The 16,953-nt window shown below is 42.7% G+C and overlaps 2 protein-coding genes across 5 annotated transcripts; one reads left to right on the top strand and one right to left on the bottom strand.

Annotated features, from left to right (window-relative positions):
- The first annotated feature begins 1,604 nt into the window (after positions 1 to 1,604).
- On the top strand, positions 1,605 to 7,039 carry LOC118939542 (uncharacterized). Of its 4 annotated transcripts, XM_090203028.1 has the most exons (7): positions 1,605 to 1,801; positions 1,968 to 2,034; positions 2,307 to 2,431; positions 2,793 to 3,000; positions 3,242 to 3,405; positions 4,505 to 4,554; positions 5,112 to 7,039. In XM_090203028.1, coding segments are annotated over exons 2-7 (585 nt in total). In that variant the 5' UTR covers positions 1,605 to 1,801; positions 1,968 to 1,997; the 3' UTR covers positions 5,113 to 7,039. The 4 variants fall into 4 exon arrangements, with proteins under 4 accessions (XP_090059154.1, XP_090059153.1, XP_036802942.1 ...); XM_090203027.1 differs by lacking the exon at positions 5,112 to 7,039 and having other exon boundaries at positions 1,640 to 1,801; positions 4,505 to 4,665; XM_036947047.2 differs by lacking the exon at positions 1,605 to 1,801 and having other exon boundaries at positions 1,808 to 2,034; positions 4,993 to 7,039.
- Positions 7,040 to 13,528: 6,489 nt separating this feature from the next.
- On the bottom strand, positions 13,529 to 14,819 carry mc3r (melanocortin 3 receptor). The gene is given in 4 exon segments (XM_036945776.2): positions 13,529 to 14,141; positions 14,144 to 14,174; positions 14,177 to 14,650; positions 14,652 to 14,819. Coding segments are annotated over 4 exon segments (1,011 nt in total). The 5' UTR covers positions 14,697 to 14,819; the 3' UTR covers positions 13,529 to 13,680.
- Between the last annotated feature and the right edge of the window lie 2,134 nt (positions 14,820 to 16,953).

The raw sequence follows: 16,953 nt of genomic DNA, 5'->3' as shown, positions 1-16,953 counted from the left end.
CGTTTTGCATTGTTGCCAAAAAGTTCAATTTTGGTTTCATCTGACCAGAGCACCTTCTTCCACATGTTTGGTGTGTCTCCCAGGTGGCTTGAGGCAAACTTTAAACGACACTTTTTATGGATATCTTTAAGAAATGTCTTTCTTCTTGCCACTCTTCCATAAAGGCCAGATTTGTGCAATATACGACTGATTGTTGTCCTATGGACAGAGTCTCCCACCTCAGCTGTAGATCTCTGCAGTTCATCCAGAGTGATCATGGGCCTCTTGGCTGCATCTCTGATCAGTCTTCTCCTTGTATGAGCTGAAAGTTTAGAGGGACGGCCAGGTATTGGTAGATTTGCAGTGGTCTGATACTCCTTCCATTTCAATATTATCGCTTGCACAGTGCTCCTTGGGATGTTTAAAGCTTGGGAAATCTTTTTGTATCCAAATCCGGCTTTAAACCTCTTCTCAACAGTATCTCGGACCTGCCTGGTGTGTTCCTTGTTCTTCATGATGCTCTCTGCGCTTTTAACGGACCTCTGAGACTATCACAGTGCAGGTGCATTTATACGGAGACTTGATTACACACAGGTGGATTGTATTTATCATCATTAGTCATTTAGGTCAACATTGGATCATTCAGAGATCCTCACTGAACTTCTGGAGAGAGTTTGCTGCACTGAAAGTAAAGGGGCTGAATAATTTTGCACGCCCAATTTTTCAGTTTTTGATTTGTTAAAAAAGTTTGAAATATCCAATAAATGTCGTTCCACTTCATGATTGTGTCCCACTTGTTGTTGATTCTTCACAAAAAAATACAGTTTTATATCTTTATGTTTGAAGCCTGAAATGTGGCAAAAGGTCGCAAAGTTCAAGGGGGCCGAATACTTTCGCAAGGCACTGTAAAAGTCCAGCACACGTGAGATTTGGGACTGGGTTCTGAAATTGCTTTAATTACTAAGGTTCATGGAATCATGCAGGGAGAAAATGGAATAAACGTATCCAGCATTATAGCATCGTCTCCAAGATCACCACCTCTTGCTAATGTGTAAACACTCATAGCTGCAACGACCAACATTTAATAGGAAGTGGCCACATTTCCATTGATCTTATTTGGTCCTCAGCAGCAGCTCGCTATTCCTCCCTCCCAGTCGCTCATTGTGTCAGTATCTCCTGAAAGAGGAGGCATTGTTTATCCAGATGGTAGGAACCCAAAGGCCTCACTCCATAAAGTCAGTCTCCTAATAATAACTCATATCTGAATACCTCTTTTGTCAACAAGAGCGACACGTTCAAATAATATGGTTCAGGAGAGACAATGGGGAAGTCCTCTGGATGAAAACAACAGGATGAGACAGCCTGCTCTGTATCATGATGCCTCCTGAGTGGAGGGAGTTGGGTTGCTTAGCTTGCTTTCTTGCTGGTCTATCAAAGCAAACGATAAAGCCATAGTCTGTATTTTGAAGTATTGGAAATAACATTGAATCACAGGCAATCAAACAGCATTGAATCATTTACAGATAACTGCCACATGATGGCATGATATAGTCACTTTTACCTCTCTCTGTCCTCTCTGTCCTCTCTGTCCTCTCTGTGTATGTATGTGTGGGCAAATCGTTTTTGAGTGAGTGACTGTGTGTGACATAACAAGAGAAAAGCTGCTGATGCACAACCAAATTCGAAATTGCACCTTGTGTATTCAACTATTCTAACTGTCAACAGTAAGTTGAGACCTCGACTGAGTTTCTAAAACCATTGCAACCTTTTTTTTGGGTTTGGGGCCCCCTAGCAGCTGCGCATAGTCTGTGTATAGGAAGAGGTGAGTGGGTGTGTGTGCATGCGTGTGTGTGTGTGCGCGTATTATTTTTCCGATTTCAACAACTCTTGTTTGGAAATAAGAACTGAAAATAGGCTACAACCTAGCCCTAGCCTACCTATTTTAACACATCCTGTTGATAACTGTGCGGTCATCTGCTACTATAAAGCAGGTCTTCTAGTCATTACTGCTGCAAAAGATGTATAAGAGATACCTCCATGTTAATTTGGGTTGGGGTAAGTGTGAATTTGTTTAATCAATTATAATCAAAGTTATTGTCAAATTAATACATTTGTAACATTATTATCATAAAGATAGTTTTCACAACGCTCTCCATAAATGCAGACCTAGAAGGTTAGAATGTTGCGTGTGTCAGAACGTACCTAATAAATCATATTTGTGAAATAAAAATGTTAGTTTGAACCAAACAATCTTTCTTCATCAGGCACACATTAGAATTGAAAAGTTGTCTTCCGTGTGTTTATTTTGTGTTTGTTTGTGACAACAGTGTATACGATGGCCAGTTTAGTCCTTTCCGAGAGTCTAGTAATCCAAGTAGACTGCAATGAAGATATCTCTATGAAGTGCGACGCTATCGAGGATAAGAGCTATCGATCCATTACATGGTACAAGGTAGGCTACAGTAGGCCATTATTGGTACTGTGTTAAACCTATTTCATCAGTGAATGCCTCTATTTCAAGTACATTTGGGTATTTGTTGATGATGTGAGTAGGTGAGAAGGAAATCTTTCAAATCAAACTATATAATGTTGTATTGTAATGGCAAATATTATTTTTGTTTTCTGATCTGATGTAACTAGTGTCACATATTACACTGAACAAAAATATAAAACGCAAGAAGCAACAATTTCATCGATTTTACTGTATGAGACAGTAAATCTCATTTGAATCCCTTCTTCTGGTAAAATACCTCTGATAAATAACAGAATAGATCAATATACAATAAATACAATCTTCTTTTCTCTGTGCTTAGCTGAACAACCGGACTGGTATTATCAGAAGAAGTGATGACGAGAAGCCGCAATTCTATGAATTTCCCCGACCTGCCAGGTTTGGAATGAGGGACAGTCTGGTCCTTCCCAGAGTCAGACCTGAAGATGCAGGGACCTACCTGTGTCTCATCAGGGCCAACATAGGACAGACCAACAGAGAGTCAAATGTCACCCTCAGTGTATCTACAGGTAAACTATTACTCACTATAGTGGGTTGACTTAGAGTAGGCTATGGAAATGAATAGTATTATAACCTAGGTATGACGAGGGATGATGGATTGATTGATTGTTTGGATACATTGCTTTAATCACCATAAAAACCACTGGGCCAAGCAAAAATCCAGGTTTCATAGTACAGTAACAGGTCCAGAGAATAACAGAGCATTCTGTAACTTTCCTGGTCTCATTAACTTTAATCACATGTCCACAGATTGTGTTATCCAGACTACAGTGGCAGTGACAGCATGGCAGGGTGTGACTCACACTACCCCACAGTGTACCATGCATTTGGTGGAGGTCTCTGTCATATGGACTTTATGTGGATTCTTGATTCTTGGCCTTGTCAAAATCGCTCTGTGTCTCATCTCTATGCAGGTAAATCAATATATTTTATATAGCCTTTAACCCTATGTGGTGTCGTTGTAGCAGACTATGTAGTTGATAGGCTACTTTACTGGGTTTTCTCAAATTTCACCTCCTCAGATTTACCATAGCTACAATGACACAAACTAGTGGGTGTGGAGGGTACTTACCGTAATCATGCGAGTTGTTTTCATGACATAGAACTATCCAAACTCCATAACTGCAGCGGTTGTGACAATCTATGTGAGGTGACGTTGCCCTTTCCTGCAGACAAATCACCTAGTGGCCTCAAGGCTAAAGTGTTATTCATATTTTTCAGAATTTCAAAGTTAATAAACATAGAAATAAAACAATAGGCAGGAAATCCGGTGTTTCTATATCAAACGTTTTTGTTATTTTTCAGTCTTCTGTGATGTACGTAAAGTGTATTATTGGGATGTAAACTCAAGATGTTATACATTTCAACTCTTTATCTGACATGGTACAGGCGTCTTCTTTTTTTTTAAAGCCCATAACCATGTCTGTGAGGTGAATACTTTTGTTTCAAAGTAGATTTGTTTAAGACTACCAAGACCTTGATTTCGCCCCACTGTAATGCCCGGGGTGTAGTGGAGGAAGGAGTCAGACGCAGGAGACAGAGAGTTCAGAGTAGGCGACTTCTTTATACACCGACCAGGTGAAAACAGACGCCACTCAAAACAAATACCCCAAAACACAGGGGAACTAAACAGTCCCAAAAAACAGCTCACGTACACGAACAACCGTGACATACATGCGTGTACAACGAGTATAACTAATAAACAGACAAGGAAGGGGAGGAAAAAAATCAGTGGCAGCTAGTAGGCCGGTGACGACGAGCGCCGAGCGCCACCCGAACAGGAAGGGGAGCCACCCTCGGTGGGAGTCGTGACACCCACTGCAGTAAAAGTTTAATAGATGGATGATGATTCACTCTGTGAGGTAACATTTCCTCTCAAAGAGGGAGCCGTCACTAAACAGTTGTCCCCACATCCTCTTTTCTCTTCTCAAAATGTGGAAAATATACTGGATGTGGGCATAATTTCCCACTCAAAGACGCTGCCTTTATATTAATGTTTATTTTTCTCATCAGGTTGTTCGAAACATCAAGAGGAGACATAGCAGGGGCAAACAACAGCAGTGGTAATGAAAATGGTTGAGCCTTGGTCAACAGTTCCGAGTGCAGTGATTTCAAAAACATGTTAGGCCTGTGAAAACATCTGAGGTTAGCTGCAAGCAGATGGCAAAATAAAAGGAAACACTTGAGTAAATGAGGGATTCAACGTATATTGGAAGCAGGTGCTTCCACACAGGTGTGGTTCCTGAGTTAATTAAGGAATTAACATCCCATCATGCTTAGGTTCATGTATAAAAATGCCCAGTTGCCCATTATTTTGACTACCATGTCTAGAAGAGATCTCAGTGACTTTGAAAGAGGGGTCTCAAAGGAGTATAGGGGGTTGAAAGGGTGTGTGTGTGTGTGTGTGTGTGTGTGTGTGTGTGTGTGTGTGTGTGTGTGTGTGTGTGTGTGTGTGTGTGTGTGTGTGTGTGTGTGTGTGTGTGTGTGTGTGTGCATCTCAGTCACCAGATCTCAACCCAATTCAACAGAGATTCTGGAGCGGCGCCTAAGACAGCGTTTTCCACCACCATCAACAAAACACCTAATTCTGAAATTTCTCGTGGTCACATCCCTCCAATAGAGTTCCGGACAGATGTGGAATCTATGCCAAGGCGCATTGAAGTTGTTCTGGCGGCTTGTGGTGAACCAATGCACTATAGACGGGCTGGCTGACAACGTCACGAGAATGATGCACGCACATCAATGAGGCAAAAGTCAGTGTGGTGTTACGATTCTGAATGGTCAGATAGCTAGCAACAATGACAAGAAACTACCATGTGGGGAATCATAGGTGGCTCAAATTTTAAAAAGGCAAAAATTCGCTAGCTAGCTAACCAACAACTGCAACCATGTATTTGAGAGACAACAAGTGCACATTGTGCACATCAATTTATACACATTTGGAGACTAAATATAGGTTAAATGTTGTAAACAATCTAAGTTACCCTGTCTATTTTGCCCTATAGTTGGGCACACATCGGTTTGGTTGCTAAACATCCAACCCGTCTATAAAATAAAGACACTTTTATGTTGGTGTTTCCTTTATTTTGGCAATTACTTGTAGGTCAGCTGGATAAACTTCAAATTTATGACAAACACAATAATGTAAAGTAAAACCTAACAATACAATGAAAGATGTAAATATCTGCTTCAAATATACAGTATATCAGAAGTTCTGCTTTGTGTTGCAAAAATCTTGCAATGATACCCTGAGCAGTTATCCACTAAATGCGGTTCTACACAGATTGTTCACCCTACTTATCATAGACTACTGTACTGATTTCATTCTGCCAATACTGGAGTTGATGGGTGAAGATCCATTGATTGGTGAAGATCCAAGATCCACTTTGTGAAGTGTTTGATGCTGATGAGGTATGAATCATGTACAGGATTGCTGGTAGCCCTTGCTGGTCATGCCCTATCGAGTTCAAACCGCAGGGTGCTGTAATGACTTAGCGTCAGGCTTTGGGGATTTCTCTGCCTATGATACTGTATTGTTATTAACTATGTAGGCCAGAATATACAAATGTTATGAGGCTCAGGTGTGTTGTTTTCTGTATTCAACTGTATTGTGCCCTGTATGATACAGACGAAAAAACACTTTCCAAAGAACTGTCTGTGGTTTTTCACAAAAGTATCTATGCTTCTGCCAGGAAGTGTGTAATGGAGGGGGGAGGGGGGTTAGCATTTTGCAATTTTGTTTGCACACGAAACACCATGGCCTATTAACCTGTTCAGTGTATTGCCCTTTCTCCCTAACATGGAGAAGTTACAGTGAGTGAGGTGACTCGGACATTTCTCCATAAGAATCTCTCACGTCCTACTCTTCTAGGAGGGTACTTTGTCACTATGTCACAACACACTTACACCTTGCATTTAAACCTCTGTCGTATAGGTCTGTCTGTGATATGTTTTCCTTTTTTTTAAACTTAAATCGTGTCTGTTAAAACAGCAAGTAATACAAGTTGAAAATCATTCTGTGTTTCATCACTGATAATCCTCCTCCTGCCCGTGCAATGTTGTTTCAGTTCCTGTTCTTGCTTTCCTAACTATGGAAAGTGAAAGAGCTGTGTCATTCTTCCCTTACTGTTCTCCAGCCTGTATTGGCCTTACCTTGTGGGGGGAAATCCAGCTGGTTCGGATGCTGTCCTTCTGGGTGCATTGGCTTGACAGAATCTACTGAACACAGAGGGGCTAACACAGACTCCCCAATGACTTGACCTATGTACTGCAGCAGATTACCCTGGTAGCATCAGAACAAAGGAACATGTTTTATGGATCCCGTACGCATCGATTTGACATTTACAGAGATGTGTCTTCTCATTGAGGGTCGATTGAAATAGACCATTTGAAAACATGAGTACAGAACTCCACCTGTTGGTGATTCTTGAAAATACAACCAGATAATAATCAGATAACCAGATAATTGTGACACAACAACTTAGATAATATCACATGGATAAAAAAGTGTGAAAGTTGTTTTTCTTAAATAAAAATACTGTACAAAAATATATTTTAAATATTGTACTGTAGTTTATCATGTGGACATTAATACAGGTTCATAGTGCTACTCATGCGTACATGAAAAAATCGTACCATGCACACACGTTGAGCTTTTATGGTTCCTTTTTTTCTTCTTAAATACTTGCAATCATATTCATTACTCCTGTTTGATGCAGCCTCAGATGACCTGGCCTCCACATTCACTGGACCTTTATTTAACCTTTATTTAACCAGGTAGGCTAGTAGAGAACACCTTTATTTAACCAGGTAGGCTAGTTGAGAACACCTTTATTTAACCAGGTAGGCTAGTTGAGAACACCTTTATTTAACCAGGTAGGCTAGTTGAGAACACCTTTATTTAACCAGGTAAGCTAGTTGAGAACACCTTTATTTAACCAGGTAGGCTAGTTGAGAACACCTTTATTTAACCAGGTAGGCTAGTTGAGAACACCTTTATTTAACCAGGTAAGCTAGTTGAGAACAAGTTCTCATTTGCAACTGTGACCTGGCCAAGATAAAGCATAGCAGTTCGACACATACAACAACACAGAGTTACACCTGGAATGAAGAAAACATACAGTCAATAATACAGTAGAAAAAAAGTCTATATACAGTAAGTGCAAATTAGGTCAAAAAAGGGAGTTATGGCAATAAATAGGCCATGGTGGCGAAGTAATTACAATATGGCAATTAAACACTGGAATGGTAGATGTGCAAAAGATGGATGTGCAAGTAGAGATACTGTGGTGCAAAGGGAGCAAAATAAATAAATACAGTATGGGGATGGGTAGGTAGATGGGCTGTATACAGATGGGCTATGAACAGGTGCAGTGATCTGTGAGCTGCTCTGACAGCTGGTTCTTAAAGCTAGTGAGGGAGATGGGAATCTCCAGCTTCAGTGATTTTTGCAGTTTGTTCCAGTCAGTAGCAGCAGAGAACTGGAAGGAAAGGCGACCAAAGGAGGAATTGGCTTTGGGGGTGACCAGTGAGATATACCTGCTGGAGCACGTGCTACGAGTGGGTGCTGCTATGGTGACCAGCGAGCTGAGATAGGGCGGGGCTTTACCTAGCAGAGACTTGCAGATAACCTGTAGCCAGTGGGTTTGGCGATGAGTATGAAGCGAGGGCCAGCCAACGAGAGCGTACAGGTCGCAGTGGTGAGTAGTGTATGGGGCTTTGGTGGCAAAACAGATGGCCCTGTGATAGACTACATCCAGTTTGCTGAGTAGAGTGTTGGAGGCTATTTTATAGATGACATCGCCGAAGTCAAGGATCAGTAGGATGGTCAGTTTTACGAGGGTATGTTTGGCAGCATGAGTGAAGGAAGCTTTGTTGCGAAATAGGAAGCCGATTCTAGATTTAATTTTTGGTTGGAGATGTTTAATGTGAGTCTGGAAGGAGAGTTTACAGTCTAGCCAGACACCTAGCTATTTGTAGTTACCCACGTATTCTAAGTCAGAACCATCCAGAGTAGTGATGCTAGATGGGCGGGCAGGTGCGGGCAATGATCGGTTGAATAGCATGCATTTAGTTTTATTTGTGTTTAACGGCAGTTGGAGGCCACGGAAGGAGAGTTGTATGACATTGAAGCTTGTCTGGAGGTTAGTTAACACAGTGTCCAAAGAAGGGCCAGAAGTATACAGAATGATGTCGTCTGCGTAGAGGTGGATCAGAGAATCACCAGCAGCAAGAGTGACATCATTGATGTATACAGAGAAGAGAGTCGGCCCGAGAAGTGAACCCTGTGGTACCCACTTAGAGACTGCCAGAGGTCCGGACAACAGGCCCTCCGATTTGACACACTGAGCTCTATCAGAGAAGTAGTTGGTGAACCAGGTGAGGCAATCATTTGAGAAACCAAGACTTTTAAAGAATAACCAGGCATCCTCTACTGTCGGGATGAGGTCAATGTCATTTAGAGAAAAAGCAGGTCCACACCACATTGGATGAGGCGGGTTGCAGGAGAGTATTTTGAAGTAAGGGTTTAGAAAAATATAAAAGATATGGGAAGAAAAATATATATACATGGGACACGACAAGACGAAGGACAAATACGTCTGACTGCTATGCCATCTTGGAATTGCCCTCAGCCCAATTGAGAGGGTTTGGGATGAAGACCGCAGAGTGAAGGAAAAGCAGCCAACAACAACTTCTTCAAGACTGTTGGAAAAGCATTTCAGATGAAGCTGGTTGCCTAGAGTGTGCAAAGCTGTCATCAAGGCAAAGGGTGGCTACATTGAAGAATCTAACATCTATATATATTTTTCCTAACATCTAAAACACTTTTTTGGTTACTACATGATTCCATATGTGTTATTTCATAGTTTTCATAGTTATTCTACAATGTAGAAAATAGTACAAATAAAGAAAAACTCTTGAATGAGTAGGTGTTCTAAATCTTTTGACCGGTAGTGTATATCATAAAAAAACAGGTATGGAGAGTGAGCTTGTCCGCGGTGGTATTCAAACCCCAACGTTCTGGGTCATAGCCCAGTTCAAATCAAATCAAATCAAATGTATTTATATAGCCCTTCGTACATTAGCTGATATCTCAAAGTGCTGTACAGAAACCCAGCCTAAAACCCCAAACAGCAAGCAATGCAGGTGTAGAAGCACGGTGGCTAGGAAAAACTCCCTAGAAAGGCCAAAACCTAGAAAGAAACCTAGAGAGGAACCAGGCTCTGAGGGGTGGCCAGTCCTCTTCTGGCTGTGCCGGGTGGAGATTATAACAGAACATGGCCAAGATGTTCAAATGTTCATAAATGACCAGCATGGTCAAATAATAATAATCACAGTAGTTGTCGAGGGTGCAGCAAGTCAGCACCTCAGGAGTAAATGTCAGTTGGCTTTTCATAGCCGATCATTAAGAGTATCTCTACCACTCCTGCTGTCTCTAGAGAGTTGAAAACAGCAGGTCTGGGACAGGTAGCACGTCCGGTGAACAGGTCAGGATTCCATAGCCGCAGGCAAAACAGTTGAAACTGGAGGAGCAGCACGGTTAGGTGGACTGGGGACAGCAAGGAGTCCTCATGCCAGGTAGTCTTGAGGCATGGTCCTAGGGCTCAGGTCCTCCGAGAAAGAGAAAGAAAGAGAGAAAGAGATAATTAGAGAGAGCATACTTAAATTCACACCAGACACCGGATAAGACAGGAGAAGTACTCCAGATATAACAAACTGACCCCAGCATAAACATAAACTACTGCAGCATAAATACTGGAGGCTGAGACAGGGGGGGTCAGGAGACATTGAGGCCCCATCCGAGGATACCCCCGGACAGGGCCAAACACTTTTCCAAAGCACAGCCCCCACACCACTAGAGGGATATCTTCAACCACCAACTTACCATCCTGAGACAAGGCTGAGTATACCCCACAAAGATCGCCACGGCACAACCCAAGGGGGGCACCAACCCAGACAGGAAGATCACATCAGTGACTCAACCCACTCAAGTGACGCACCCCTCCTAGAGACGGCATGAAAGAGCACCAGTAAGCCAGTGACTCAGCCCCCGTAATAGGGTTAGAGGCAGAGAATCCCAGTGGAAATAGGGGAACTGGCCAGGCAGAGACAGCAAGGGCGGTTCGTTGCTCCAGAGCCTTTCCGTTCACCTTCACACTCCTGGGCCAGACTACACTCAATCATATGACCCACTGAAGAGATGAGTCTTCAGTAAAGACTTAAAGGTTGAGACCGAGTCTGCGTCTCTCACATGGGTAGGCAGACCATTCCATAAAAATGTAGCTCTATAGGAGAAAGCCCTGCCTCCAGCTGTTTGCTTAGAAATTCTAGGCACAATTAGGAGGCCTGCGTCTTGTGACCGTGGCGTACGTGTAGGTATGTACGGCAGGACCAAATCAGAGAGATAGGTAGGAGCAAGCCCATGTAATGCTTTGTAGGTTATCAGTAAAACCTTGAAATCAGCCCTTGCCTTAACAGGAAGCCAGTGTCGGGAGGCTAGCACTGGAGTAATATGATCAACTTTTTTGGTTCTAGTCAGGATTCTAGCAGCTGTATTTAGCACTAACTGAAGTATATTTAGTGCTTTATCCGGGAAATAACAAAAGCATGGATACATTTTTCTGCATCATTTTTGGACAGAAAGTTTCTGATTTTTGCAATGTTACATTGATGGAAAAAAGCTGTCCTTGAAACAGTCTTGATAAGTTCGTCAAAAGAGAGATCAGGGTCCAGAGTACCGCCAAGGTCCTTCACAGTTTTATTTGAGACGACTGTACAACCATTAATATTAATTGTCAGATTCAACAGAAGATCTCTTTGTTTCTTGGGACCTAGAACAAGCATCTCTTTTGTCCGAGTTTAAAAGTAGAAAGTTTGCAGCCATCCACTTCCTTATGTCTAAAACACAGGCTTCTAGCGAGGGCAATTTTGGGGCTTCACCATGTTTCATTGAAATGTACAGCTGTGTGTCATCCGCATAGCAGTGAAAGTTAACATTATGTTTTCGGATGACATCCCCAAGAGGTAAAATATATTGAAAACAATAGTGGTCCTAAAAGGGAACCTTGAGGAACACTGAAATTTACAGTTGATTTGTCAGAGGACAAACCATTCACAGAGACAAACATATCTTTCCGACAGATAAGATCTAAACCAGGCCAGAACTTGTCCGTGTAGACCAATTTGGGTTTCCAATCTCTCCAAAAGAATGTGGTGATCGATGGTATCAAAAGCAGCACTAAGGTCTAAGAGCACAGATGCAGAGCCTCGGTCTGATGCCATTAAAAGGTAATTTACCACCTTCACAAGTGCAGTCTCAGTGCTATGATGGGGTCTAAAACCAGACTGAAGCATTTCATATACATTGTTTGTCTTCAGGAAGGCAGTGAGTTGCAGCCTTTTCTAAAAGTTGAGGAATGGAAGATTCGATATAGGCCGATAGTTTTTTATATTTTCTGGGTCATGGTTTGGCTTTTTCAAGACAGGCTTTATTACTGCCACTTTTAGTGAGTTTGGTACACATCCGGTGGATAGAGAGTCGTTTATTATGTTCAACATAGGAGGGCTAAGCACAGGAAGCAGCTCTTTCAGTAGTTTAGTTGGAATAGGGTCCAGTACGCAGCTTGAAGGTTTAGAGGCCATGATTGTTTTAATCATTGTGTCAAGAGATATAGTCCTAAAACACTTGAGTGTCTCCCTAGATCCTAGGTCCTGGCAGAGTTGTGCAGACTCAGGACAACTGAGCTTTGAAGGAATACGCAGATTTAAAGAGTCCGTAATTTGCTTTCTTATGATCATGATCTTTTCCTCAAAGTTCATGAATTTATTACTGCTGAAGTGAAAGCCATCCTCACTTGGGGAATGCTGCTTTTTAGTTAGCTTTACGACAGTATCAAAAATAAATTTCGGATTGTTCTTATTTTCCTCAATTAAGTTGGAAAAATAGGATGATCGAGCAGCAGTGAGGGCTCTTCGACACTGCACGGTACTGTCTTTCCAAGCTAGTCGGAAGACTTCCAGTTTGGTGTGGCGCCATTTCCGTTCCAATTTTCTAGAAGCTTGCTTCAGAGCTCGGGTATTTTCTGTATACCATGGAGCTGGTTTCTTATGAGAAATGTTTAGTTTAGGGGTGCAACTGCATCTAGGGTATTGCGCAAGGTTAAATTGAGTTCCTCAGTTAGGTGGTTAACTGATTTTTGTCATCTGACATCCTTGGGTATGCAGAGGGAGTCTGGAAGGGCATCAAGGAATCTTTGTGTTGTCTGTGAATTTATAGCACGACTTTTGATGCTCCTTGGTTGGGGTCTGAGCAGATTATTTGTTGCAATTGCAAACGTAATAAAATGGTGGTCCGATAGTCCAGGATTATGAGGAATGTCACGAACCGACTCAAAGCCTGTAACAAAAGGGAGACAACGTGGAGATAAGGATTAACAAAATATATATTTATTAAATAAGTAGCTAAGTAAAATATGCAATGGTGTGTGTAATCAGTAGTGTGAGTGTTTTGCATGCATGGGATAATGCAGGGTGTTGAAAGATGCTAAAGCAAACAACCAAAAAAACACCAAGAAACACAACAAAATCTATAGGTGTCTGCATGGAGGGAGTCTCTTCCATGAATGTGGAAGAGGTCTATTTATCCTGGGACACACCTGGCCCAGGTGTTTCCCATGTAGCTGACGACCCTCCCAACGCCGCTCACTGGCATCCTAATAACGAAACAAGAACAAAGAGAGAATACGGCAGACAGAGTGGGAGGGCCGTCACAGGAAAAACATTAAGATCCACAACATTTATTCCATGGGACAAAACTTGGTCCAGAGTATGACTGTGACAGTGAGTAGGTCCAGAGACATGTTGGACAAAACCCACTGAGTCGATGATGGCTTTTGGAATGGGTCTGTGGACTTTTCCATGTGAATATTAAAGTTGGCATCAACTGTGCCACAAAATAAAGTTTGTGTGGCAGAGTCGATCTCAGCGCTAATAAACACAATGTCACTACAATATTTAACTAAATAAATCACACTGGAGTTAAATCATTCACTTTTTACTGTTTGCTTCTCACATTTTCACAAACACAAAGCCACTAAGCCAAACCTGCAGGTCCAAATACACAGCACATAAAACTTCCACCTTCAAAGCCTATTCTGTGCCATTTCTAAAATGTGGAAAAACTACAACACTCAGTATTTACAGTGGAAAATCCTGCAAGTTGCACTGAAACAACACAGGATCTCCTTGAAGTTTGTGCGCATCTCAAGGCTGCGGAAGGCATAGATGACGGGGTCTATGACATAGTTACACATGATGAGCACCAGGTAGGTAGTGAAGTGGGACATGTAGCAGACACAGAGTGGGTCCTTGGGACAGGTGATAAGGAGGATGAGGTGGAGGAAGAAAGGTGCCCAGCAGCAGACAAACACCCCCAGAAGAATGGTGATGGTGACCGCTCCCTTCATGCAGGTCCTCTGGGGAACCACGCCCTCTACAGGCAGAGCAGCGATGCGCTTGATGTGCAGCCTCGCCAGCAGAAACATGTGAACGTACAGAGTGACCATGAGCACCAGCATGGTGAAGAACATGATGATCAGACACACAATGACTGCCTTGCTCTCTGAGTAGACGATGAAGACTATCCCACAGACACACATGTCAGCCAGATCCCCCCCCCCCCCCCCCGATGGCCAGGAGAGCCCGTCGCATTGTCACGATGCTGTGGTAGCGCAGGGCATAGAAGATGGTCACGTAACAGTCAATGGCGATAATTGGAAGGTTACAAATTGAAGCCAGCAGAGAGATACAGATTGTGCAGTCATAGAAGTTGTCCATGAGTTGAATAAAGTGGTTGTCCGCCACTATCATCAACCGACTGTTCAGTGCAGGGATTACCACCGTCTCTAGTGAGTTGGAGACACTCACCAGCATGTCAGCAGCAGCAAGACTGCAAAAGACGACGTACATGGGTGAATGGAGGTTCTTGTTCTTCACCATCGCCGATATCACCAAGATGTTCTCCAGAAGGCTGACGATCCCTAGTATCAGGAACACCTCAGCCTGGATGTGGACCAGCTCACCCAGACCAGGCTCAATGCCGGTGCCGGTCCAGTTCCCAAGCTGGTCTTCCCTGGCCAGAGACTCCCTATTAGTCTCATTCGAGCCGAAGGTCCGGCTGCAGCAGATGTCTGTAAGTGTTGTTCATCTGGTGGTAATTTAGACAACAGTTTACTGAGGGAGATGCCGTGATGCAGGAATACAATGTAACGAGAGAGCCACCTGCCCCTTAAGAACCTCTTCTGGACCCCTGCTGCTGGATGCTCCTCCTTTTAGATCACAGCTAGAGAGAACTTTGGTTTCTCCTGAGCCCTGAGAGCCCTTTCAGCCGCGCCAGTCCAATGAACACAGCCTGGACCTGGGTGCTTGTGCAGACATACACAGACACACACATTCACTCAAGTGCACACACAGACACACACACACACACACACACACATTCAATAGTTTGACATAGACTAAGTTGTTTCACATTATACAACTTTCCCTTCACCTGATAATACTTAATCGATGACATTCATTCTATTTGACTGCCTTCTTGAAGGTAAAAATATCCCAGCCAATTGAGAAACTTACAGTAAATTAAACTGGCAAAACCGATGGTGCATGTAAAATCAAAATAGAGACGTATCATTGTTTCAAAAGTAGCTACAGTATTTTGCACCAAATCATGTAAAGCCAAAGGCGATGTGGTTATACACACACACACACACACACACACACACACACACACACACACACACACACACACACACACACACACACACACACACACACACACACACAAAGCAAAGCAAAGCAAAAAGGGTGTTTCAAGACATTTTTTGTATTTAGGTCTAACAGTGGATAGAACCTGAGACCTACTGTATGTCCTTAATCTCTATGAAACTTGTCAGAACATATAGGCATTACAACAACCTTTTCTTGGCTCAGGAACCGTCTGTTTGCATTTCATCCAACATAGCATTACACAACTGGATTTTCCTTTTTTATGATCTTTAAAAAATGAGTTGGGCAGACAGTTGATGTGTAACCAAGCTGAAGATGCCAATATTCAGGGTTATGTGTAGCCAAGCTGAAGATGCCAATATTCAGGGACATGAATACCGACCCGTAGCATTCATGTCTGTAGCCATGAAGTGCATTGAAAGGATGGACATGGCTCACATCAACCCCATTATTCCAGAAACCCTAGACCCACTCCAATTTGCATACTGCCCTAACAGATCCACAGATGATGCCATCGCTATTGCACTCCATACTGCCCTTTCACAACTGGACAAAAGGAACAGCTATGTGAAAATGCTATTCATTGACTACAGCTCAGCGTTCAACACCATAGTGGCCTCAAAGCTCATCAATATGCTAAGGACCCCGGGACTAAACACCTGCCTCTGCAACTGGATCCTGGACTTCCTAACGGGCCGACCCAAGGTGGTAAGGGTACAATTGAAGTCGGAAGTTTACATACACTTAGGTTGGAGTCATTAAAACTCATTGTTCAAGCACTCCACAAATTTCTTGTTAACAAACTATAGTTTTGGCAAGTCGGTTAAGACACTGTATCACAATTCCAGTGGGTCAGAAGTTTACATACACTAAGTTGACTTTAAACAGCTTACCTTCAAACTCAGGGCCTCTTTGTTTGACATCAAGGGAAAATCAAAAGAAATCAGCCAAGACCTCAGAAAAAAATTGTAGACCTCCACAAGTCTGGTTCATCCGTGGGAGCAATTTCCAAACGCCAGAAGGTACCACGTTCATCTGTACAAACAATAGTATGCAGGTATAAACACCATGGAACCACACAGCCGTCACACCGCTTAGGAAGGAGACGCGTTCTGTCTCCTAGAGATGAACGTACTTTGGTGAGAAAAGTGCAAATCAATCCCAGAACAACAGCAAAGGACCTTGTGAAGATGCTGGAGGAAACAGGTACAAAAGTATCTATATCCAAAGTAAAACTAGTCCTATATCGACATAACCTGAAAGGCTGCTCAGCAAAGAAGAAGCCACTGCTCCAAACCCAACATAAAAAAGCCAGACTACGGTTTGCAACTGCACATGGGGACAAAGATTGTACTTTTTGGAAAAATGTCCTCTGGTCTGATGAAACAAAAATAGAACTGTTTGGCCATAATGACCATCGTTATGTTTGGAGAACACCATCCCGACCGTGAAGCACGGGGGTGGCAGCATCATGTTGTGGGGGTGCATTGCTGCAGAGGGACTGGTGCACTTCACAAAATATATGGCATAGTGAGGGAGGAAAATTCTGTAGATATATTGAAGCAACATCAGTCAGCAAGTTAAAGCTTGGTCACAAATAGGTCTTCCAAATGGACAATGACCCCAAGCATACTTACAAAGTTGTGGCAAAATGGCTAAAGGACAACAAAGTCAAG

Source organism: Oncorhynchus mykiss, chromosome 16 (assembly GCF_057628025.1).
Source record: "Oncorhynchus mykiss isolate SJ-2025 chromosome 16, ASM5762802v1, whole genome shotgun sequence".
Lineage (NCBI taxonomy): Eukaryota > Metazoa > Chordata > Actinopteri > Salmoniformes > Salmonidae > Oncorhynchus > Oncorhynchus mykiss.
Note: the sequence above shows the minus strand (reverse complement) of the source record. Positions and strands in the feature narration are given on the sequence as shown.